General features: G+C 43.5%; 1 protein-coding gene across 1 annotated transcript; it reads right to left on the reverse strand.

Annotated features, from left to right (window-relative positions):
• Window positions 1-400: 400 nt before the first annotated feature.
• On the reverse strand, window positions 401-25,620 carry LOC133422634 (uncharacterized). The gene is made up of 5 exons (XM_061712660.1): window positions 25,496-25,620; window positions 14,383-14,976; window positions 14,184-14,294; window positions 859-1,782; window positions 401-707 (listed from the first exon to the last, which is right to left on the reverse strand). The coding sequence occupies exons 1-5, from the start codon at window positions 25,507-25,509 to the stop codon at window positions 524-526; spliced, it is 1,827 nt and encodes a 608-aa protein (XP_061568644.1). The 5' UTR covers window positions 25,510-25,620; the 3' UTR covers window positions 401-523.
• Between the last annotated feature and the right edge of the window lie 1,485 nt (window positions 25,621-27,105).

Genomic DNA, 27,105 nt, shown 5'->3' on the forward strand with positions numbered 1-27,105 from the left:
GAAAAACGACTTAATATACACACATGTAATAATGTAATAATATACATCTATACATATATATATATACATGTTATAATGTAATAATATAAATACATGTTATAATGTCATTATATATATATACATATATATATATATATATATATATATATATACATGTTATGTCATAATATAAATACATGTTATAATGTAATAATACATATATATATATATATATATATATATATATATATATATATATATATATATATATATATATATATATATATATATATATACATACATGTTATAAGGTAATAAGATAAGGTAAAAATATATATAACTATAAATGTTATAATATACATATAAATATTACTAAGAATACCAAATATTTATTTAATATAAATACCATGTCATACCTATCTGTTTCTTGTTATTTTCATATAAAAGTACGTTTGTCAATGTTTATAATTATTCACAACTATGCAGTGTCATAACTACATCTCTGACGTTCATAACAAATCAACCTGGTTGAAAATTGAGCAAGTTATGGTTGTTTAAGCAGTACATGCACCATTAAACATATAAAACATATAATTACGAAATATAAACAGTATATCCATCCATCCATCCATCGTCCGCCCCGGGTCGCGGGGGCAGCAGTCTCAAAAGAGATGCCCAGACTTCCTTCCTTCCTTCCTCCAGCTCTTCCTAGGGGAGTCCAAGGCGTTCTGTATACATTGGAATGAAAAATAATATGCTCATTATACCACAGTTAACAACCAATCAGATTGCAGGATTTCACCTTTCTGTTTTATAATGGTAGTTTTACCAACACTTTTTACCAACACTGTGTGTTGTCGGTAATGTCCGACACATTACCGTTTGACCTTCTGTTTTTTCTCCACCGCCTGAGTCTGACGTCCCCCCTCCGTCTCTCTCTGGTCCTCCGGCTCAGCATCCCGATAAAACAGCGTCTCCAGGACCGCCTCCTTCTTTCCCGACGTCAGCAGCCCTTCAAGCAGGGAGTCGTGGATCTTCTTCCACGAGCTCATCTCTGAGCTCCAGAGAGCGGCTCGGGCCCTGATGAACTGCGACACCTTGGTCTTGTTGCCTTTGGCCAGGCTGATGCTGTCCTTGCAGATGGAGAAAATGTCCACCCCGATGAAGAAGACATTGGACACGAGGCCGAATCTGGCCATCTTGGAGGCAGCCAGAGACCGGGGGACTTTAAGTAGAGCTTTACCACTCTTCAACGCCTTGAAAGCCGAGCAATTGCGTGTGAAGGAACAGATTTTTTTGCCAACGCTACCAACCGTAAGGAGCCCCTTTCCCACGTCAGACGGACCAAACTCAGTCGCCTCCATTTTGGAGATGGTTTGTCTGGTCACCTCCTCCAGAGAGTCCTGGAGTTTCGTCACATCCTCCATGAAGCTTTGGAGGACTTCCCCGGCTTTCTTCTGCTGCGTGCAGTTGACTCTCTTTTTGGTGCGGGTCGTGACGAGGCTGTTGACCCCGCTGGTGATCCCCAAGCCTAAGCTGGACATGGTCAGAGCGAGAGACACTCCCATCGTGACAGGGATCAGCGCCACACCGACGATGGACAGCACGCCCCCGATTATGCCCACCGAGCTGCCCGCCACGCTGGAGATCTTCGCTCCTTTACTCATCCGGTCCAACTGAACCGCGTTTCCCTCCAGCTCGGTCAGCGACCGCAGCATCCTGGGCTGGCGCTCGCTGAACTCCTTCATGAAACCGTGATACGAGTCCTCCTGGAACAAGAACACCATCAAGTGTGTGTCCATCCTGGGAAAGTAACATTTAAAAACAGGGAAACACGGAGTTGTAAGTGAAATGTATATATGAACATCAGTGTTCGTAAGATTAAAGTTCACACTTCTACTGGGGGGGCTGTCCATACGTCTCAGCCGCGTTGGTGTTAATAGTTTTACAGGTGGAGGCGACCGTCATTGTTTACCTCCTCACCTGTTTTTCATTTTGCGGTTCCATGCACATCTAAATCAAGCTATTGGCAAAGATCTAGCTTTCGATTAAAATTTAATTGTTTTTTTGTTTTTTGTTTTTTCTTCTTCTTCTTCTTCTTCTTCTTTGTTAGAAAAGTCATGTTCTTTTTTTTTTTTTAATTCAATCACAATTTAAATGACAAAATCCAGCACTACATAATCAGACTGTGACCATGGGGAGTCCATGGCCACCTCACTTGATTGCTGCTGATTGAGTCCACCTGCATCAGGGAGGAGTTCAGGTGGATTAAACCAAATTTAATGTTTCTTTTTGGGTGTTATGGCAAATAAATGTTGTTTAAAAATGACATTACAAAAAAATAGATTGGGAATGATTTTGTTAAGAGGGGAGGACCCTGACTAAAGGCACACATGTTTTGTTAAGTTTTAAAAACTGTAATGGTTTATGCCGGGTGGGTGGAGTCTTGGAGAAGGCTTGGGTTTAAAAGTGGGTGAAACCCTCAGTTCACACTCTTTTTGCCCTGCTGTTGCTGTGAGGAGCTGTTTGCCTGTTTTAAAGGCATGTTGGGACCGCCCCAAGTAAATTGCCACCTGTGTGCCTGAGAAATAAATCACCCTGAACTTTGCCCTGTTGTGTCTGCCTGCCATCCCTTACTCATGTTGAGAGTCTCTGGTCTAGTGCTGAGGTGTTACACTACCTTCGCCTAAGCCTGTGTGACATTTGGTGGCAGTGGTGGGATGGCAGGCCGCAGAGGGTCCAAAGGAGGGGCAAATAGAAGAAGGGATGGTTTACGTTCTAAGGTTACAGAGGGGCCAGATGAAGCTGGTTGGGCCACTGTGGGCTCTGAAGGCTCAGGGGAGGAGGACCTCACCGATATTGAGGAAAATGCAGCCAAACCTAAGGCTAAGAAGGCTATGGCAAAATTGCGCCATCTACAGCCAGATGAAGCCAAGGCTGGGAGGTCTACTGAAGCAGGCTCCTCAATGATGCAGGTCCAGGCCAAACCCGAGGAAGGGACAGAGCTGGCCTCCCTTCTCAAGGATTTCCTGCTCAGCCAGAGACATAGAGAGGACGTTCTTGTTAATGAGCTCAGAGAGCTGAAGACTGCTGTGATGTTGCCGCCTCCCAACATTGCCGTCTCTGGCCACAGCTCCGTCGCTGGTGGAAGTCCACGTATGCAGCTGCCTACACCAGCTCCTCGACGTAACCGTCCCACCCCAAGTTCTATTCCCAATATTCAACTGTTAGGTTCCTAAATCATCACATAAATTAATAACTTAGGAAAAGACACCAGAGACTGTGGAATGATTTTCAAGGCGCTTCTGCAGAAGCTTGGAGAGAAGTCCTGAGGAGCCCAAAGGCAACACGGCCCTCCTCTTTAGAGCTCGTCAGACCTTCTCCCGACTTGCTGCTCCTGCAGGACGCTTTTATTCAGCAAGGATGACAGGAAAAACCATATTTGGTAAACAATGAACAATTAGAAGAAACAGATGGTCAAACAGATCAGATGATGGTTGAAAATTCACACCTATGACTTTTCAGTTAATAAGTAACTTATCTGTGGTGTGCAGAGCAACAGACATCCTTTTAAGAAATGGTCAAGGGGTTTTTGTTGTCATGAGATGGTCAACTAACCCTTAAAGACAATGAGACGGCTGTCAGTCGACCCCCCCCTTACAAAAACTCAGGAAGGGCTTCGCTGTCATCTGTTAACATGTGATAACCAACAGTCAGCTTAAAGTCTTGAAACAACATGAAGGGTCAATAAATGAGCCCCTTCTGGACAAACATGAACTCTGTGAGGTTTTGCACAGATGTGTCTAAAGACACTGGTCAGCTGTTAACAAAGCAGACAACCCCCACTAAATACCTTCAGGGAATGGCCTGTCCTGTGACTTCTGTTCCTATTCTGATAGTTTTTTATTTTCATAATGACAATCTTAATTCAAAAGAGTTGATTAACCTCACATTTCCCTCCTCTTGTCATTTTGAAACTTCACAGCACCCAAAATAAAACACTCCAGTGTCATCATAAACATACAGGTAATGAAAACACAGAGAAGTACAAAGACAGTAATAGTCGGAATCGGAATCGTATTCTCAGTCATTATGTCAGCATGACTCAGTAATGAAAAAGTCTCTTCCATTCCTCTCGGACTCCTCTCCTAGTTTGTTGTCGCAAGTCAGTTTGGCTAGTCATCTTCTTCAGGCCGTGGCTGGCGAGATAGGCATCAGGTGATTTCTTCAGCGGGCAAAGGTTTGAGTACCGCCCGACTTCTCTGCACTACTCAAGCCTGGATCATTTCTCCGCTAGCTTTCACTGCAACTGGTGAACGCAGTAGATCGTTCAGGAGCCTTTTACTGTTGCCGGTGCTGTCGGTGTCCTGATTTGGACAGCAAAAGGGCCCGTCCTGACGGGTGATGACGTTTCACCACACGACCCAGGATCTGGTCACCCATTTCCAGCAGTTCCTGCTTAGGAGAGGGAGAGAGGAAGAAAACAGCAGCCCAACAAGAAGACGATTCTCATGTACAGTTCGACTAATGGCCGTCATTCAGGCCATGGCTTTCTTGAGCCTTAACTTAACATGCCATTAGTTCACTCCAAGTATGAAATCCATATGAACAATTTCAAATGGATAGGTCCCTTCATGTTGTATCTGCAACATGTCGGAAAGCTCCTACTAAAAATTTTTAAAGGGTATTTAGTATTTAATCCTCATGATGTATCATATGTACCCTTACTCCCTCCTGTTGAGCCATAGAAACTCCCTATGGCTCAACTTAGCCACCAAGGGGAACAGATTCCTTGGAAGCACCAGTTTGCTTCGCTCCAGACAAAGGCCTTCTGAAGTTACAGTAGCTAGTTGCAGTAGCACCTTCATTTAGCCAAATGCTTTTCTCTCTTTTCAAGAGCATTGTTTCTAATGTCAATAGGGGTGGGGGTTTCGTTGTCAACAGACCCCCTCCTTGTTGACCTTTCCCTGGAAGGGTCAGGCTGCCAGAGTCAGGCTCCCCAGATAAGTGGCCCTCCCACTTCTTGACCTTCGCACCCTGGCAAGTCGGCAGGTCTGACCCCCTAGGGACAAGAGGTCTCTATGTCCTTCAGATCCTCCCTCCCATCACCAGATTAGATGGGGCAAAAACCTGTTAAATTCTGTCTCCTATCTGAGCCAAGGACCACAAAACTCTTCTTTCAAAACTTTCTTACTTCAACCCAAGTGGGTTATGGTCTTATTAAAGTAACACCACATAAAAACTGTCAGTGCAGCAACTCTCCTGCAATGTAAACAGTAGTCTTCAGTGAACTTATATATATATATATAAACAATAAGTCATAATCACAAAACGTCGGACTGAAAGGAATCATTCTATCAAATAATGTCTTCTCAACTGTTGTTGAGCTATATTTTCCCCAAATCAAAAAGAAATACCAGAAAATTGTAATAAAATTGTCAGAAAATTGTCTCCAGATAAATCATGAGTACTTATAAAAGTCTTCAGGAGATTCTTAACCTTCTGTTTGCATGCTGCAATGCAAATGCATGCTCTTCTATGAAGACTCATAGAAGTCTTAAGAAAATTGTGGGATAAATTCCCATGCGTAAACTACACATAGACAAAAAACCACTAACATTAAACACTCACTTCAGATCATCTGCATGTGGGTTTGTGTATCAGTGCATATGTGTAAATTATTTCTCCTCAAACTACACTAACCATACTCAATTGGTGCATTTCAGATGAACTCCCAAACTAAATGGTAGAAACACTGATCCCAAATGTACACATTTTCAGTGTGAATAAGCTAGTATACACCCAGAAGTATGCACTTAGAAGTTTTTCTCTTCTAAAAAGATTGTACAACGGGTTTTTTTTCTCCTCCATACAACCCTTTCTGTGTAAAATATCACTGACATGCAAATGACAGTAGGCACATGAACAGCCTCACTCCACTGTATCCAAAACACAGCAGCGCTAATTTCATTGTACGAAATCCAACCCTGATGACGCTGTCAATCATCAGTAGTGACCTCACAACAGACAGAGTAAGGATAAATGATTGATTTGTTTTACATTCATGTCACAAACAACCCAATCATTTCATCTCATGCTCGCAAATCGCAGGAATCCCATTTCCATACAATCCAAGTCAAATACAGTGTTACAAAAGTAATCTGCAAATTAAATGGTGAATTAAACCAATTTGAAAATTCTATGATTCTATGCCTTCATTCAGGCTTAGAATGATAGAAATACTATATTTCCATGTCTATGTTTTTTCCAAGAGGAGAGCTGAAAACCCCCCTTCTTCCCAACAAACACAAAAAGTTTTCCCTCAGACACAGAGCCTTTCAGCCGCTCGTAAAGCGGAGAATCCTCTCACGCACACACAGACACACAGCTGCAGCCGTTTGTATCATTTTAGCAAAACCTTCGACAGAGAAGCTCATACGAATTTAAACTTTTTACCTCTTAACATATTATCTTATAATATCCAAATATATTCTAACATGTTTCTTTATCCAATTTCCCATTTTAACGCACAACTATAAGGTCAATAGAATCATATTTCTCTTTCTCTTAAAATGACAGAAACTTTCAGCTGTTCACAAGGTCTAATGAATACACACACACAGACAGTGTCTCTCACATACACACACACACACACAGAGACACACAGAGAGCTGCAGCTTGACACACACACACACACACACAGAGTCACACCCTGCTGCAGCCCGCAGCAGCCCCCCACTTCTCTCAAAATCCATCCTCTCCTCACAGGTTTGCTATTTTCTTGTTTTTTCTTCTAGTCTTAAATTAGTCCATTTACTTCTTTTTAAGTTCCGTATATTTCACAAGATTTTGTCTCAATCTTTCTTTACCTAAAGTTTTTAGGGACGTCTCCCCATCAATTAAGCATCTTTTAGAGATTCTTTAAGCATAAATTTCAGCTTAACCACGCCTCTGCTATTTTTAGTCAGTTATTTTTCTTTCCTAAGTTTCTCTCAGAACGTCCTCTCTATCCTTTTTTAACAGTTTGGTTTTAGCCTGATCTTTTAGTGAACAATTTAAATTTTGCCTCTCAATTTTGGAAGCCCCACATTGAACAGACAGTTTCCTGTCATAAACATCAGACAAACATTAGACAAACATAAAACACAATCATTAAAAATCATTCCAATAGAAACCCCTTCTCGTTATTCTGTACTTTTAAAGTCCCTGACATTCAAAAGCCGGTCCCCGACCGAGTTAGATGTTGGTCTTACGCACTGCTCTTAGGCTAGTATTTTTACAGGCCCCTATGCCTTCATAAAAATCGGGTCCCCGACCCGCCGCCAAACACCGTTTTCGCTAACCCTCGTGGTTAGTATACACAGAAATTTCACTCGTATTTTACACAAAAATACTTCAATACCCCAGGTATTTAAGTAAGAGGAGGTCTCACCAGTCTCTTAGTGCTTTCCTCTGGCTCGGGAATCTCATCGTCTGGACTCTGGAACAGCGCAAGATCAACCTGGCCCCGTCCCTGAAGTCGGGAACAGCTGTCGACAGATTTAGATGGCCTCCTTTGATCGTACGCCGTTCCAATCGTCAGAACTTGAGATCCCGGGTTTCTCGGCACCAAATGTTAGGTTCCTAAATCATCACATAAATTAATAACTTAGGAAAAGACACCAGAGTCTATGGAATGATTTTCAAGGCGCTTCTGCAGAAGCTTGGAGAGAAGTCCTGAGGAGCCCAAAGGCAACACGGCCCTCCTCTTTAGAGCTCGTCAGACCTTCTCCCGACTTGCTGCTCCTGCAGGACGCTTTTATTCAGCAAGGATGACAGGAAAACTCATATTTGGTAAACAATGAACAATTAGAAGAAACAGATGGTCAAACAGATCAGATGATGGTTGAAAATTCACACCTATGACTTTTCAGTTAATAAGTAACTTATCTGTGGTGTGCAGAGCAACAGACATCCTTTTAAGAAATGGTCAAGGGGTTTTTGTTTTCATGGGATGGTCAACTATCCCTTAAAGACAATGAGACGGCTGTCAGTCGAACCCCCCCCTTACAAAAACTCAGGAAGGGCTTCGCTGTCATCTGTTAACATGTGATAACCAACAGTCAGCTTAAAGTCTTGAAACAACATGAAGGGTCAATAAATGAGTCCCTTCTGGACAAACATGAACTCTGTGAGGTTTTGCACAGATGTGTCTAAAGACACTGGTCAGCTGTTAACAAAGCAGACAACCCCCACTAAATACCTTCAGGGAATGGCCTGTCCTGTGACTTCTGTTCCTATTCTGATAGTTATTTTCATAATGACAATCTTAATTCAAAAGAGTTGATTAACCTCACACAACCCATTGATTCTTATGAACCTGTGGCTCATGCCGACCTAGTCTACCGTGGAGGCCCAAAGATGCTCCCTTTTGAACAGGGGGAGGACATTGAGAACTTCTTAGTCCGCTTTGAGCACATGGCTCGTACTTGGGGCTGGCCTCCTTCTGAGTGGGCATGCAGATTGGTACCATTGCTCACTGGAAAGGCTCTTGATGCCTATTCAGCAATGGATGAGCAGGATTCAAACAGTTACCCTGACCTTAAAACTGCACCTCTAGCTAAATTTGACATTTCCCCTGAAACATATAGACTCCAGTTCAGGTCCACACATGTACCCTCTGGTGAATCTCCCAGGGAGACATATGACAGGTTAAAAGGTCTTTATAGGAGGTGGATAGCACCGGAGCAACGATCCAAAGAAGAAATCGCTGAGGTGATCGTTCTTGAACAGCTGCTTCGCATGCTTCCGGTAGAGATGACGACCTGGATCAAAGAACATGAGCCAAAGGATGGGCTGACAGCAGCTAAATTGGCTGGCCAGTACTTGAATGCCCGCAAGGGTACGAGACCACCCCGGAAACTGAATCCAAGAGAATCGGTCCAGTGGACAAACGATGGAACTGATCATCCACCATTCAGAGGAACTGATCACAGGCAGAGTGGCCAGGGTCTGTCCAGACAGGCAAAAGGACATTCTGAGCGAGGTTATCCCTCTAATGACCTTATTTGTTTTCACTGTCAGCAGCCAGGTCATCGGGCCTCAGTCTGTCCCCTGAAAGGGCCCAAGCTGTCCAGTCTCTGCCATATACCTCATTCCCAAGCCCATGTTGCAGACATGTCAACTACACCAGAGCTGGGTGTGGACTCTGAACCAGTCTTTACAGATGCAACTGCCAATGGTGATCATGTCATGGCTTTGCTCGACACAGCAAATTGCTTATCAAACGTGACTTTGTGCCTCTTGGCAGTCTTGACTATAGTAATGTCACAACTATTCAGTGTGTTCATGGTGATGACAAACCATATCCAGTGGCTGATATGACTGTCACTGTTGATGGTCAGTGTAGCAGAGTGAGTGCCACGGGGGCCCGACCGACAGGATGGAGAGACACGGAGTTTCGTGCAGAACCCTTTTTATTTCAGTTTCACCCAGGACACAGTGCACAAGCACCTCACGCCAGCCGCAACTCCTCCGGACCCCTTGCTGCTGTCCAGCTCTGCCTTATAAAGGCAGGCAGGGTGGAGAGCGGCAGCCACTCAGGCGGATGGGACACAGGTGCGTGTGCGCAAGAGTAGAAGCCAACATCGCCAGGAGAAGGTCAGAGGAGCTCCACTCTGTGAGGATGTCCCTATCTTGAAAACCGCTAAAGAATGGCAAGTACCAGTGAATATTGGGGAGCTTCAAAGAGCTGACCCTTCTCTCTTTCCTTTGTTTGCCAGGGTAGCTGATGCGAAAGCTACATGTCACCCTGACCATAGTGAGAGATATGTACTGAAGAATGAAGTGCTGTATGTGGTGGGTGAACCAGAGAATCGCTTGGTGGTACCTGTCAGTTGCCGGCCACTTGTGTTGCATCTTTCCCAATCCATCCCATGGGCAGGTCATTTAGGCCGAGATAAAACATTTGCCCGAATCAAAACTAGATTCTTCTGGCCCTTAATGCTTAAAGATGTCATTAAGCATTGTCAAACCTGTCCTGAGTGTCAAAAGACTTCCTCCAGGCGACCCAAGAACGTCCCTCTTTAGCCTCTGCCGGTCATCCACACTCCCTTTCAGCGGGTTGCCATGGACATTGTTGGGCCACCTGAGAAAAGTAGTGCTGGGCATGAATATATCCTTGTCATTTGTGATTATGCCACCCGCTTCCCAGAGGCTTTTCCGCTCAGAAGTATCAAGACACCTCAAATAATCAAAGCCCTTGTCCAGCTGTTTTCTCGAGTGGGTATCCCGGATGAGATCTTAACTGATCAGGGTACCAATTTCAACTCACAGCTCATGAAGCAGCTACATAAACAGCTTGGTATCACTGGTATCCGTACAACCCCATATCATCCACAGACCGACGGGTTGGTTGAGCGCTTTAACCAAACACTGAAGGCAATGCTCCGAAAGTTTGTGGATGACACAGGTAGAGATTGGGACAAGTGGCTCCCTTTTGTTCTTTTTGCTTACAGAGAGGTACCACAGGCCTCAACAGGGTTTTCTCCATTTGAACTCCTGTATGGTTTCTCTGTTCAAGGACCGTTGGACCTTTTAAAAAGGTCATGGGAGTCCAAAAAGGCCTCCTCACAAAGTGTCCTTTCATATGTGCTACAGATGCGAGACTGTTTTGGGCGGTACAGGGCTGAGGCAAGAGACAATTTAGCAAAATGCCAACTAAAGCAAAAGACCTGGTATGATCAGAATGCCCAGAACAGAGTGTTACAACCAGGTCAAAAAGTGCTACTGCTGCTCCCTACAACAAGCAACAAACTTCTAGCCCAGTGGCAAGGGCCATATCCCATCATTCGCCAAACTGGTCCGGTGACTTATGAAGTCTCTCATCCAGATAAAGGAAAGGCCTCCCAAGTGTACCATGTCAACCTTCTTAAAGAGTGGAAGGAGAGAAGCATGTTGGAAGAAGCTAAGTCAGGAAAATCTCTCACCACAGGCAGCTTGGGAGGGGATGTGATGCTGGCACAGGAAGTAAGTTCAGAGGATGAGATGGAGAACACAGATCTCTCCATGCTTACCACCATTCAGCAGGCTGACCTCAGTCACTTGCCTGAGAGGCAGGCCCTTGAACTCTCACGTTTGTTTCAAGAGTACCCAGTGTTGTTTAGTGGGAAACCAGGGAAAACTCATTTAACTGAACATGTCATCCGCTTGAAGGATCCCAACCCCATCCGTCAGTGACCATACAGGGTGCCCGAGAGGCTGCTAGGCCCTCTTAATAATGAAATTCAAAATATGCTGGATCTCGGCGTGATTGAGCCATCAAACAGTGAATGGTGCAGTCCTATTGTACTTGTTCCAAAAAAGGACACCACACTCAGAACTTGTAATGATCAGAGGAAGTTGAATGCAGTGTCTAAATTTGATGCTTATCCTATGCCACGGATTGATGACCTACTCGAGCGGCTAGGCAGAGCTGTGTACGTGACCACGATGGACCTCTGTAAAGGATACTGGCAAGTACCACTGGAAAAGGCATCCAGAGAATACACTGCTTTCCGCACCCCCACCGGCCTCTATCAGTATACATTAATGCCCTTTGGACTTCATGGGGCACCTGCAACTTTCCAGCGTCTAATGGATAGAGTTCTGCAAGGATGCGAGCAGTTTAGTGCTGCCTATCTTGACGATGTGGTTGTCTTTAGCATCTCATGGGGTGACCATCTATCCCACTTGAGACAAGTCATGAACAGGATTCATTCTGCAGGTCTCACTCTTAACACACAGAAATGTGTCTGGGCAAAGAGGGAAGTTCGCTATCTTGTATATCACCTTGGAAATGGAGAAATTCGGCCACAAGTCGACAAGGTTGAGGCCATCCGAGATAGTCCAAGACCTCAGACTAAGAAACAGGTCAGATCTTTCTTAGGACTTAGGACTTAGGACTGTCGGATGGTACAGAAGATTCATACCCCACTTTTCCACCATCGCAACTCCATTGGTAAATCTGACTTTAAAAGCAGCTTCCAATTCAGTGAAAAGGACAACAGAGTGTGAGGCAGCATTCCTCCAGCTAAAAAATTATCTCTGTTCCTCTCCTGTTTTACGAAGCCCTGACTTCACACAACGCTTTCTTGTGCAAGTTGATGCTTCTGGTGTTGGCCTTGGCAGCGTATTGGCACAAGGAAAGGAGGGTGAGGAACAGCCCGTCTTATACTTGAGCCGCAAGCTACACCCAAGAGAGACCAGGTATTCAGCTATCGAAAAGGGATGCCTGGCCATTAAGTGGACGTTGGATAGCCTCCGCTATTATCTTTTGGGGAGGACTTTTGATCTGGAGACGGACCATAGGGCGTTGAGCTGGATCAACTTTATGAGGGACAAAAACGCAAGAGTCACAAGGTGGTATCTGGCCCTACAACCCTACAGCTTCAACATTCGACACAAGGCCGGAAAGGCGAACGTACTAGCTGATTACTTGTCCCGTCTTCCAGAGCTGGCTGCTGCTGGAGATGGGGAAGATAAATGTGACCATGGGGAGTCCATGGCCAACTCACTTGATTGCTGCTGATTGAGTCCACCTGCATCAGGGAGGAGTTCAGGTGGATTAAACCAAATTTAATGTTTCTTTTTGGGTGTTATGGCAAATAAATGTTGTTTAAAAATTACATTACAAAAAAATAGATTGGGAATGATTTTGTTAAGAGGGGAGGACCCTGACTAAAGGCACACATGTTTTGTTAAGTTTTAAAAACTGTAATGGTTTATGCCGGGTGGGTGGAGTCTTGGAGAAGGCTTGGGTTTAAAAGTGGGTGAAACCCTCAGTTCACACTCTTTTGCCCTGCTGTTGCTGTGAGGAGCTGTTTGCCTGTTTTAAAGGCATGTTGGGACCGCCCCAAGTAAATTGCCACCTGTGTGCCTGAGAAATAAATCACCCTGAACTTTGCCCTGTTGTGTCTGCCTGCCATCCCTTACTCATGTTGAGAGTCTCTGGTCTAGTGCTGAGGTGTTACACTACCTTCGCCTAAGCCTAGGTGTGACACAGACAAATATTTTGTTCAACATGTCACTAAAGGAGCTTGAGGCCGGATTGAGGCAGGATTTATGAAAGAAATTTGTATACGTTTTAAGTTTTCTAGTAATAATGTCAGATGAAGCGTTCCAAACCCAAAAGAATGAGCCCTCTAATGTATCTCTCCGTTGCCTTGAACAGGCTGTGTGCTGCAAAATGTGCTGCAATTCGGGCCCAAATTTCCCGCGCTGGGCTGCGGATGTGAAGTCACATGACGCTGCATGCGCGTTCTCCCCGTTCTACCGTGCCGGCTTCGCTGTTGGCTGCAGTACCCCCGACGGCCGTCGTGGTGAAGGGTGGCGCTAGAGAGTGTAATTTCTTAAAAGGAGCCTCATGCTCCTTTAAACCTTCATATACACATTAGGCTTGTTTAGTTTTTATATGTTTTAAGGAATTTTTTGAAATTAAATTTTTTGAAAAAATTTAAAACAGTGCAGTGCTATTTGAAAATGTCTGTGGATTAAATTATTTGCTAAAAGAATTAAAGTATTAAATAACATATCCCTCTTTTTTTCCTGCAACAAAACCCCTATTTTGATAGTGTGGAAGTTTAAGATTTGTGCTTGCGTGTCTTTCTCTGAGGTCCAGGTTTGAAAACATCTCCAAAACGTTCTGATATAATGACAATAAAAAAAAATACCTGTTCAATAGTTTCAATATCTGGGTCACAGAATTTACAATTATTACAATCTATATTAAGTCTTTGTCTAAGAAAACTATTGCAAGGGTAGATCAATTCAAATCTTAAAATGAGTTTCTTTAGCTTTTGGAGCGACCGGGAGAGAGAGGTACTTGGTTCTGATCATTAGAAAAGCCATGTATAGTGTACAAAACAAGTCAGGGAAGTTTTGATGATTTGACTGATTTGACTGATTTGGAGATTTTATGAATCGTTATCGGATCATTCAAAGGAAAATCGATTCAAACCAATGAATTGATTTTTTTTAACCCAGCCCTAAGCACCGACATCGTCAGGGAAGAGGAATGTAAAAGGCCAGGTAAGAATAATGTTTCACCTTTGACTCCTCAGGTGTGAACAAAAACCCCGGTGAGCTGATTATAGCACCTCAGATTCGTCACATTCTTCCTCACGTGTCAGTTGCCCCCCCCATTATGTGATTATCCCAACATTCCTGATGTTTGGGGTGAATCTCACCTGATGCAATCCAGTTGATTGATGTGATCAAGCATCTGCTGTATGTTCCTCTCAGTCAAACCCTCCACCGTCACCTCCTGGACCGTCTTCAGGCTGAAGTCACTGAAGCAGCTGAGACAGATGTCGTTACTTTTATCTTCACACAATATTCTTTATTAGAAGAATTTTCTCTGTAAAATGCATGTTGTTTGTTGTTTACCTCTTCTCCATCTTCTCACAGATGTTCCTGCTGATCTGGACGTATCGGTCCAGCTGGTAGGCCATGACGTCGGCGTTCTGAAGTCTGGGGAGGAAGAAGAAGCTTGCGTCTCTCTTGAACTCCAGGAGCAGAGGACAGATGCGTCGCGCAGCGGCGATGACGGCCTGAACGTGATCCAGGCTGATTTCTTCAGGGAGGTTCAAGACGTCGTTCTCCGTGAACACGTGCAGAGAGGTGACGGCCAGCTTCTCCACCGCGTCCAGGAAGCAGTTCAGCTTCTCCAGACCTCCCAGGACATCCTTCAACACTGCGGCCAGCTCCTTCTGCAGCTCCTCACTCTTGCTGTCTGCAGTGAACTGAGTTAGCTTGTTTCCCATGTACTCAACGAAGGCCTTACCTTTCTCCTCCGACTTTGTGAAATGGCTCAGGTCCAAGCTGATTTTATCAGCTCTGTCTTTGATGTCCATCATCATGTGCAACTCCGTCTCCCTCCTGCGCATCCATTCAGAGAACCTCCCACAGAACTCCCTCACCGTGTGGACGTAGGTGAGCGTATATGAGGTGTAACGACACAAGGCCTCCTGCAGCTCTTTGCTGTAAAACAAACAGCTTCTAATTAGGATGAACAGGACAGACGCGTCTCTCTCTGCATCGTTGGTCAAGTAACAGACTCATAACCAGTTTCGTCCCCAAAGTCATCACCTTCCTGAACACGCATCTGACCACCATCACACTGAAATCTTTTTAAAGGAGCTTGAGGCTCCTTTTAAGAAATGACACTCTCTAGCGCCACCCTTCACCACGACGGCCGTTGGGGGTACTGCAGCCAACAGTGAAGCCGGCAGGGGAGAACGGGGAGAACGTGCATGCAGCGTCATGTGACGTCACATCCGCAGCCCAGCGCGGGAAATTCGGGACCGAATTGCAGCACATTTTGCAGCACACAGCCTGTTCAAGGCAACGGAGAGATACACTAGAGGGATAATTCTTTTGGGTTTGGAACGCTTCATCTGACATTATTAGTAGAAAACTTAAAACGTATAGGAATTCTTTTCATAAATTCTGCCTCAATCCGGCCTCAAGCTCCTTTAACTTTAAAATCTTGCTGCTGACATTCAGAGCTCTGCATGGTCAGGCCCCCTCCTACATCAGAGGCTGAGATCAGATAAGATAGGATAAGATAGTCCTTTATTGATCCCCAGAGGGGAAATTCGGGTGCTACAGCAGCTCTAAGTCGGACCACATGAACTAAATAAACGAATTGACTAAATAAACGATTAAGATAAATTATAAGTATGTGTGGCAGGGTGGAGGAGCAGCAGCCACTCAGGTTGATTGGGGACAGGTGTGTCCCATCAACCTTTCCACCCTGCCTGCCTTCAAAAGGCAGCTTACAACAGAGCTGCAGGGGCTGTTGGAGAGGCTGCTGAAGCCGAAGCACGTGTGACCTGGGTGTGGTGAATAAAAGTGGCTGTGCACTGAAACTCCGTGTCCTCTCTATCCTGTCGGTCGGGCCCCATAGCACTCGCCCTGCTACAGTATGAAAAATAAAAAAATAAAAAATACAGTAAAAAGAAACTGAAACTGAACAAGAGTACTGTAAATGGAACTAGAAAATTTCCTCGCAGAAATTTCGAGAGTGCCACAGGGGGCTGCTATGTACATTTGTGTACATCACTGCATTTTTAAGCAATAAAGGTGAAGGACTCAAAACTAAGTCAGATGACTCCACCCACGACTCTTTATGTCAAACCATTGAAAAGTTATGGCACAAATTAAGAACTATCAAATATCGACCAATCAGAGGAAGGGGCAGGGCTAATTCACACAAATTATGGTCAAGGACTCAAATCCATGTCCGATGACACCACTCACGAGTCTTTATGTCAAACCATTCAAAAGTTATTCCAGAAAATAGGAAATATCACATATCGACCAATCAGAAGAAGGGGCGGGGCTAATTTGCACCAATTAAGGTGAATGAGTCAAAACCGAGTCCGATGACACCACCCACGTCTCTGTATGTCATACCATTCAAAAGTCATGCCAGAAAATAGGGACCATCAAATATCGACCAATCAGAAGAAGGGGTATGTGAAGACTTGAGTGAATGCGTCATGTGACCAGTTGTGTTGCTGAAGCAATGAGTCAGCAGCTCACTTCTGGTTGCCACGGCAATAAGAATCTCCCTGGTTTTGCTGTCAGAAAAGTCCAGATTTTGGCTTCTGACAAGATCTCAAATCACTCCGATTTGTGATAAAACCGTTGCTCTTAGCCAAAAACCGAAAACATCGTGAGAGACACAGAAGCCGGCAGATTTTGACAATCTTAGTTTTATTCAGATATTCCTTAAAATGAGTGAGTAAGTTCAGTGCGAAGACAGAGTGAGATTCTTTTGAAAGAAAACGTTTGATTACATTGCAGTCAATGGGGACTGAGACGGGTATTGCCTCCACTCTAGGCCCCAGCATTTAAACTTTGTGCATACCCCGCCTGTCAAATTTTATGAATCCTAATACCTATGTCTACATTCTGACAAAAAATTATTTGTCTCCTTTTTACGGTTTGGCCGTGATCTCAAGTTACAAATAAAAATTCAAATAAAAAAAACGGCCCGACAAACCATCTCCGATCATGCTGTTTTCTTTACCGAGATCAAAGGAAAAGCAGAGCAGTGATCTCCTCTCCATCCTGTGTTGCTGTCTTGTTTATTTATCTTTACTCCACCAACTCGAAATATTGAATCACTTTTCTAAGCGAACGACGCAAACGCAGTTCAAACAGCCCCTTTATCTGCCCCTTTAATCTGATTGGTTTACGAGTAAGTTTTCCCCCATGGGGTGTGCTCTCTTGATTGGCTGAAACAAGAGAAGATATCTGATTGGTTACTGATCCTTCCGTGTTAAAAAAAAAACATATTTGTGGTTCGAGTCACGTCAGGGGAGTCTCAAAACTCACACGCAAATCCAGCGCAGCTCACAGACAAAAAAACGTAAATCCTTATCAGAAAAATAAATTCTGTTGTAATTGAGAATTCTTTAAATTCGAATTATCTACATTTTTGAGAACATATGGGAGTTCGATAATAAAGCTAAAAAAGCTGAAGAAGAAAATATAATTTCAGAAATAACTTCAATATCACAAAAAGCACCTGATAATTTATCAGAAAATTATTTACAACAATTGATGATTCTACAAAATAAACTGGATGATATTTACAAATTGAAAGCTGATGGGGCCTTTGTTAGAAGTAGGAGAAGATGGATAGAGGAGGGAAAGCAGAACACTGCATATTCTTTTCGGCTTGAAAAACTTAATGCTAAACATAACACGATACAAAAACTAAATATCAATTGAGTCATTACAGATGACCCTCAGAAAATAGCAAATTACTCTTTTATACCAAATGATATGAATCGAAATATGACAAGGAATCTGCAGGTAGTTTTTTAAGATCTCTTACAGAAACTAAATCAATTGACCTTGATCTAAAAGATGTATGTGACAAACCCATATAACTACAGGAAATTATCCCAGCTATAGAACACCTTCAACTTAATAAATCTCCAGGTACTGATGGTATCACCTCAGAGTTCTAAAGCTTTATCTAAACAGCTTGCACCCTTCCTCCTTGGTGTCTTCTCAGAATGTATCAACAATGAATCTCTTCCTCCCACCCTAACCCAAGGCCTAATAACTTTAATCCCAAAACCAAAAAAAGATGTACTTCTTATTGACAATTGGCGGACCAATCTGCTTACTAAATAATGATTACAAAATATTTGCATTGACATTTGCCAAAAGAATAAAAACGAATAATGAGAATAATGGCTAAATATTACACCAGAATCACAATGAAGAGGATGGCTGGGCTGCTTGAACTCTCTGTTGATGGTCGACTTCCGGTGCAGCGCATGGAGTAGGAGCGCACATTTCGAGCTCCTGCTGAAAACTTTTTATCCAACATTTCAAACCCTTATCTATCCGTTTTAACGTCGACTGACTAACTGCAACCACTTTTGGCACTACTACTACTGCAGGAAAAATGTCAAAATCGGGGAGACAACCAAAAAAAGACTCGTCAGCCGAAGGTTCTGCGACTAGTAGTAGCAGCATGGCCGGCATTTCGGAGCTGCTCGAGGAGCACAGGGCGTCTTTGGCCGCCGACTTCAGGTCATCGTTTGCCAGTTTGGACTCTAAGCTGGACAAGATTCAAGTTGAAGTTTCAGGTCATGGTCGGCGCATAACTGATCTGGAGTCTAACGCGGAGGATGTCAGCACACGTTTGCAGCAGCTCGAGGCTACATGCTCCGTGTTGCAGGTGGACAACAAGGAGCTGAGATCTAAACTCTCGGATTTAGAGGGACGCAGCAGAAGACAGAACATCCGCATTGTTGGCTTACCGGAGTCCGCTGAGGGTGCGCGCCCCACCGCCTTTTTCTCCCAGCTCCTCGTGGATGTCCTGGGCGACCAGGTCCTCCCTTCGCCCCCGGAGCTGGACAGAGCCCACCGCAGCCTCGCTCCCAAACCTGGCCCTCGGGACAGACCTCGTCCCGTTATTATCCGCTTCCACCGGTTCCAGATGAAGGACTTGGTTATGAGAGAGGCGCGCAAACGAGGCGAGTTGGAATACCACGGTCATAAGCTCCGATTCTACGAGGACTACAGCGCGGATGTCCTGAAGCAGCGGGCTGTTTACAAGGACGTTATGGCTGAACTTTATAAAAGGGGTCTCCGGCCATCCTTACTCTTTCCAGCGAAGCTGCGCATCACGCTCCCGAGCGGCGAGAAGAGGTGGTTAACGTCCGTCACGGAAGCTACAAAGTTCATCCATGGGCTGGAGGAGAGCGCGCCCGCCCCGCCGTGAATACTCATCGGGGCCCGTGAGGTTAGACCTGCTGACGTGATCAATCTTATATTTGTGAGTAAATGACTGGACAATTACTTGGTTTGTCTCCTTTTGGCTTTGGACTGATCTACGTTTTTTTTTTTTTTCTTTTTTTTTCTGCCCGTCTGTTGATGCTGCTGGCTGAATCAATTTTCATTTTATTTTCATGTTTTATTTTGAAAATCGCGAGCTAGGACAAAATTGAACTTCTTAACAGCCTGAGGTGCTTTTATTTTTTATGCATCTTGTACAGCCTAGTTTGTTGAGGCTATTTAAGTTTAAGGGGCAGTAAGCAATATTGTGGTAGAGAAGTCATGTTAACCTGTGATTGACAGTCATTGCTCAGACAGTAGTTTGTGGTGCATTTAAGGTTAGTCGTCCAATTTTTATTATCCTTTTGTTATAGGGTGAACTGTTAAGACTGTAGGGAGTTTAGATAGGAAGTCATTTTGTTGGGATGTATATGATAAGTTCAGAGGGTGTTGTGCTGAATTTGCTATTCAACGCATTATGTGGGTCTGGGGTTTGGGATGGGATGGGACTGTCTAACGGGGGGATAGCTGACAAATTGATGTGTGTTTTATCTTTTTTTTTTTGTTTTACCCCCCCCCCCCCCTTTTTTTTTTTTTTTTTTTTCCCCTTTTTTCTCTCCTTTTCCCCTTTTTTTCTTTCTTGGAGCTACTCACTTTATTCTCTCTGCGAGTAATTTAGATGAAGGGACATCTCAATTTTATTAGCTGGAACGTTAAGGGGTTAAACCACCCAGTGAAAAGAAACAAAGTCCTCATGCATCTGAAGCAGCTCAGGGCTGGGGTAGCCTTTCTCCAGGAAACTCACTTGCATGACTCCGATCACTGCCGATTAAGTAAACGCTGGGCAGGACAGTTTTTTCACTCAAATTTCAAGGGTAAGGCCAGTGGCTATCCTCATTGGAGGTGACATTCCTTTTGAGCCCTCCAACATTATAGCAGACAAATTCGGTCGTTATATTATCGTTTCAGGTAAACTTCACAATAAGTCGGTGATTTTGGCTAATGTCTATGCGCCTAATGTTGATGATGTACAGTTTTTCAACAGGTTTTTCTCTCAACTTCCTGATTTACATTCTCATTCACTAATTCTCGGAGGGGATTTTAACTGTTACCTGGATCCGGTGTTAGATCGCTCGTCCCCTAAACCTACCACTCTTAGTAAGTCTGCCAGTTATGTCAAGTCATTCCTCGCCGATTTTAGCCTCTCGGACCCCTTGCGGTTCTTATACCCCACAGGAAGAGAATACTCTTTTTTCTCCCATGTTCCCCGCACATATACTCGTATTGACTATTTCTTCTTAGACAATAACTTAATCTCGAATCTCAAATCATGTAGCTATGAAGCTATCATTATTTCCGATCACGCTCCCTTGGTTCTTGTACTGGCTTTTCCTGAGGCCGAGTATACAAGGAGACACTGGAGATTAGATCCGCTGTTGCTTATGGACGAGAGCTTTCACACACACATTTCTACACATATTAAAACATTTTTAAACATTAACAAAACACCAGATGTGTCCAATAAAACGGTTTGGGAGGCAATGAAAGCCTATTTAAGAGGAGAAATCATATCATTTGCAGCATATAGAAAGAGGTGTTCAAGGCAGAAACAGACTGACATAGCTAACCGGATTTTAAATATAGATAGACAGTATTCAAATTCACCCTCTCCTGAATTGTACAAGGAACGCTTGAGACTTCCGACGGAATTTAATCTTCTTACTTCTCACTTAGTCGAAAGACAGTTACTTAGGACTAAAAGCTACTTTTATGAACATGGTGAAAAAACAGGCAAACTCCTGGCCAATCAACTGCGTGGGTTGAGAGCGAAGCAACTTATTGCTGGTGTACGGACAGATAAGGGAGGTGTAACTTCCGACCAGAAACTGATCAACGACAAGTTTAGAACCTTTTACTCCAATTTATACACTTCGGATTGCACAACAGATTTAAATGTCATGGAAAACTTTTTTAATAGCCTTGATTTACCATCTCTTTCTCAAGATCAGAAGAATAATCTCGATGCCCCCATTACTCAGGATGAAATTTCAGCTGCAATTTCTTCTATGCAGTCGGGTAAATCACCCGGACCTGATGGGCTTCCTTCAGATTTTTTCAAAAAATTTTCTGTTGAATTGTCCCCTTTTCTATGCTTGGTGCTCTCTGACACCTTTGACTCAGGTGCTCTTCCTCCTTCGTTTAACCAAGCTTGCATTTCACTGCTGCTGAAAAAAGGTAAAGACCCACTAGAATGTGCCTCGTATAGGCCAATATCACTACTTAACACAGATTTAAAGATCCTGGCCAAGGTCTTGGCCCACAGATTGGAAGATATTCTTCCTTCTGTGATATCCCCTGATCAAACCGGATTTATGAAAGGACGCCACTCATTCTACAATATCCGTCGACTATTCAACATTTTATATTCCACAAATCATACAGACCCAGAGTGCCTCGCCTCTATGGATGCCGAGAAGGCGTTTGATAGAGTTGAGTGGAATTACTTATTCACGACACTTGGAAAATTTGGTTTCGGTCCGGCCTTCTCTTCCTGGATTAAAATACTGTACTCGTGTCCTTCTGCTTCTGTTTTAACCAATAGCCACTCCTCAGAATTTTTTAATTTACATCGTGGAACCCGACAGGGGTGCCCACTAAGCCCTCTCCTTTTCGTGCTTGCTATTGAGCCTCTTGCGATCGCCTTGCGTGGCAACAGGAAGATACGAGGGATATGGAGAGCAGGAGTCGAGCACAAGGTCTCGTTGTATGCGGACGACTTACTTTTGTTTGTCTCAAAGTCTGCCTCCTCTCTACAAGAGGCCCTCTCTGTGTTGGAGATTTTTAGTCAGTTTTCAGGATATAAACTCAATTTAAATAAAAGCGAACTATTCCCTATTAATAAGAGAGCCCTCAAACTTAATTTTGCAGATTTCCCATTGAAGGTGGTGAAAGATCACTTCAACTATCTTGGGATATGTGTAACTAGAGACCTTAAAGATTTATTTAAATCAAATTTTCTCACTCTATTAAATCAGGCGGAAAACACTTTATCTAAATGGTCTCCTTTGTCTTTGTCTATGATTGGAAGGATAAATTCAATTAAAATGACGTTGCTTCCAAAGTTTTTGTATCTATTTCAGTGTCTCCCGATTCTCGTCCCAAAATCTTTTTTTACGGCCCTTGACTCTTTATTAACGTCCTATATTTGGAATGGTAAACGCCCACGGTTACGGAAGGCGTTTCTCCAGAGACCTAAGCAGGTGGGGGGAATGGCTCTGCCTAATTTCCAATATTATTACTGGGCAGCGAATATTCAATGCTTGATGTACTGGATGCATTTCCATCTTGAACCCTCTCGCCCTGCTTGGGTGTCAATGGAGATGTGCGCAAGTAGCCCCGTTTCCTTGCCTGCTCTTTTGGGCGCTGCACTTCCACTTGCTTCAAGTATCCCGAAGGGTAATCCAGTGGTTAGACAATCCTTGCTAATTTGGGCCCAATTTAGGAGAAGTTTTGGATTGCAGTCATTCTCAATTCGAAGTCCAATTGCGGCCAACCATTTATTTGTTCCTTCTATGGTTGATAGCACATTTAAAATCTGGCACAAGAAAGGTTTGAGATGCTTCGAAGACCTTTATTCTGGTAATCATTTTACTTGTTTTTCTCAACTGACAGAAGACTTTGGTATTGCCAAAACCCATTTTTTTAGATTTTTACAAGTTAGGAATTACATACAGGGTGTTACACCTCAGTTCCCTCTGAAGCCTCAAGTCAATCCTCTTGATATTTTTCTCTCTGTCAACCCCACAGCTAAAGGTACCATATCTAACCTATACAACCGTATTTCCAAACTACACTGCTCCTCAATGGCGGTTATAAAAACGACTTGGGAACAAGACCTGAATTACACTTTTACTGATGATATATGGGACTCAGTACTTGATCGGATTCACTCTTCGTCCTTATGTTCCCGACACGCACTTTTGCAATTCAAAGTAGTGCATCGCACCCATATATCAAAAACTAAACTGGCTCGAATGTATCCTGAAGTTGATCCCACTTGTGACAAATGTAAAAATGAACCTGCTTCACTTTATCATATGTATTGGTCGTGTCCCTCTTTAGGTAACTTTTGGACCTCAGTTTTCCAAATAATGTCTGAGACCATTTGTCACCAAATTGAGCCAAATCCTCTGACTGCCATTTTTGGAATTGCTCCAGACTTGGATTTGCCCAAAGCTAAACTCAGGGTTCTGGCTTTTGCTTCCTTATTGGCTCGACGAGGTATCACACTTCAATGGAAGGAGTCTACACCTCCTTCTATCTCACACTGGCTCAAAGAAATAATGCTGTGCATGAATCTGGAGAAGATTAGATATACTATCCGAGGTTCAGAGAATAAATTTTACAGATTGTGGCGCCCCTTCTTGGCATTTTTTGAGAAACCCACAACGGTAGTCTTGGAGTAGCTTCGACCCCCCCCCCCCCCCCCCCTCTCCTTTCCCCCCCTCTCCTTTTTTTTTTTTTTTTTTTATTACCCCCTTTTTTTTATGCACTTGTTTATTTAAATATACTTAATTATTTATTTATTTTCTAACTCATTCAATTGTCTGTAACTTCGTTATGCTTGATTCTTATATTGTAATGCTGTGTTTATTTCTTATGGTCAGCTGGTGTTGTTTGTCCATGTTTGGGCAACGAGGTGTGTTGTGGTCTGGGTGGGGACAGATAAAGGGGAAAAAAAGAAAAAATCTTCCTGTAAAGTTAATGTTTTATTCTTGACTTTTCGTTAATAAAAAGACCTTTGAAAGAAAGAACTCTCTGTTGATGAATCAGAGGAGTTCCTCTCCAGACTAGTTGTAAACAAGACCATTTACGCCAAGGTTGACCGACTCGCTGGCATCATCAACTTTCAGAGGCCCAAAGACTCCAACGACCTGCTCAACGACTGGTCGCACAAACTCAACTCGCTCATGTCTCTGGTCAACCAAACCACACATCTGATCGCCAAGGAGGAGATGATCCACAACTTTCAGTAACATGACGACAGAATGCCTGATTTTATATTTTGAATAATATTTTCTTCTGTTTTTTGTGATGGCTTCAGTTTTTTTGAACATATGTTATATTGGAACAATATAACTGTAGTCGTGTTGCAATGTCATCTGAAAAAAATATCTGGCCCTTAGTGTTTTTTTTTTTTTTTTTTATTACTGTCCTGTAAGTCTTTGACAATAAACTCATGAACACCTCAAAAAAAAAAAGTTGTAGATCAGAGATGGTCAACATGGAGGAAAAAATGATCTTGGCTGTGAGTCTGTGTTAGGAGCTGTGTAATACGAGACTGCAGGCCTATCGTGACATCAATTAAAAGGGACAAAAGTGGAGAGAAATCTCCCAGAATTTGGACATACCAGGTGCATTTAAAAGTGGTACGAGCCTGTATTCCCCCAAATTCTGTCTTGCCATGAGGATTTCATGGACCCAGACCCTCCTTGCTGCTGCTGCTCGTCTTCCCCTCCTCAGAAGAACCAAAGCCAGGGCTTTTCTTTGAATCAGGGACAGATACATGTTTCAAACCGAGCTGTAGGCTGCTGTACGTCCAAACTAGTAGGAAAACGGCGCCAGACCGGAAAAACCTTTTTCGGTCGCCTAGCAACTTGCAACAAATATGTGTGTGATGCGTGTATGCGCGCCCTGCTCTGCGCCCACCCGGCTGTGTGCCCGGCACAGACCGCGTTCTATATATATATTTCAGCTGTCTGGCCCAACTACTTCATTTAAATATCTGAAATAAAAATAACCCCCTGTAGAGCGTCGTCACTTTAATCTCTGCAGCAGTTATAGCAGCCAAAGTAAAACCTTTTTTACAATACTTACGACCAATATTTAAATACAACTTGATAAATGAAGAACTTTGAGCACTTATTTAAATGCTGATATGAATTGAATAATTTAAAGAAGCCCAGAAACATGTTTTTAGCTGGGGAACTCCAGAAATGTGCGTCTGTACATTTAAGGAACAACTGTTGGAGGAAACACCACCAATTTTGCCTCTGTCTAAACATTTCTAAAAGTGAAAAGCAGCCTGGATTACAGATGTTTATTTAGTTAAGTTCCTCTGTGAGATATTTACGTGATAAACAGTCCCATGTTGTTGTTTTTCCGTCTCTCAGAACAGACAATACAACTTTACCTTGCTACAGACATCTCTCTCCTCTCCACAAGTCTTCACAAGCAACGAGGTCGGTGATCTGCTTCATTAGGAGATTCACGGAAACGAAACAACATAACCATAACTCAGGGAGAAAGGCTGTAACTTGGGCTCTGGCGGGCCATTACCAGGGGGGGGTCGGCGGGGGTGTGTCCGTGGGGTGGGCAGTGCCCCCCCCCCCACGGACACACTCTGCCCACCCAAGGAAAACTGGATGTACAGTAGTGTTGACAGCAGACTGGGCACGCATGTGATATCCCAAAGCGTGTGGTGTTATATAAAGCAGGGATTTTCAATTCTGGTCCTTGGGCCTCCATGTCCTGCATGTTTTAGATGTTGCCTTGCATCAACAAACCTGATTCTAATTAATGGTCCTCATTAGTTTGTCATCGAGGTCTGTACAACTGTTGATGACACAGCTCCTTGTATCATGGTGTGCTGAAAGCAAGGTAACATCTAAAACAAGCAAGGCAGGGGGGCCTGAGGACTGGAATTGAAAACCCCTGATATAAAGGACTGCGAGTCACCTTACTTTTCTTTGGTCCACTTTATTAACACGTTATAACAATTTAACACTCGGATGACGGACTGCTATATCGCGCACTGGCGTTACGTTCTAAAGGGTCGGCCTCTACGCAATCACACTTGGTTCCTACGCTCTGCGTATCGTCATTACAACACATCACCCTTTCTTTGAGTCTTTTAAGACGTATGCACAGAATATATGCTATTGAAACACATAAGTATGAATTACTGTTGACAGACCAACTCAAAACATCTGCACGATTAATTTACCAACATAGATATTTTCAGGTGTATTTTCTTTTTCTTTTTTTTTCATCAACTCAGTAGTGAGAAACAATTTCAGTATTCTTTTTCTATTAAACAGAACAGTCTCTCTGACTCACTCCTCATTATAACAGTCATTTCACACCAAACAATCTTTTAATAAAACAGTCTTTTAACCTGGATTCATTCTGAACTAAGGCAATGACATCATGTAGTTTTGTTATAATTACTGTACATAGTCTTTATATCTATCTGGTGGCCTCACAAGTCTGCCACTGGAAGTAACACGCGCTGGAGTTGGTGGTATGGTGACTGGGGGTGCGGCAGGAGGTGGATCAACCTCTGGAGCAGGTGAGTGCAGCTGTCCATCACACTCAATGCTTCCCTCTCTACTCGTCACAGAAATTTCCGGATCAGATGGGAGCGGCCGTATGTGACGATGGTTCCTGAGCAGCATGTCGCTGCCTGTCTGCACCAAATATGACCTTGGAGAGTCACATTTTTTTAGCACTGTAGCTGTCTTAGTCCATCCACGTTCATTGTCCAGCTTAACGGCTACACCTTTTCCAGGTTCAAGTTCCTGCAGGGGTCTGACATTATGCCTGTTCTCATAGGCATGCTTGTAGCTCTGTTTAGCCTTCTTGTCAATCTGCCTCACTCGTTGGAGGTCTGGCCATGCAGGTTGCAGTTTATGGCGCTTTTGCACTAGTACCTCATCTGCTCGGCTCGGCGCGGCGCGGCTCGTCGCGGCTCCACCCGTTTTGTCCCCGTTTGTTTTTCCACAACCAGGTGAGAAGTGGGGG

Source organism: Cololabis saira, chromosome 21 (genome assembly GCF_033807715.1).
Source record: "Cololabis saira isolate AMF1-May2022 chromosome 21, fColSai1.1, whole genome shotgun sequence".
NCBI lineage: Eukaryota > Metazoa > Chordata > Actinopteri > Beloniformes > Belonidae > Cololabis > Cololabis saira.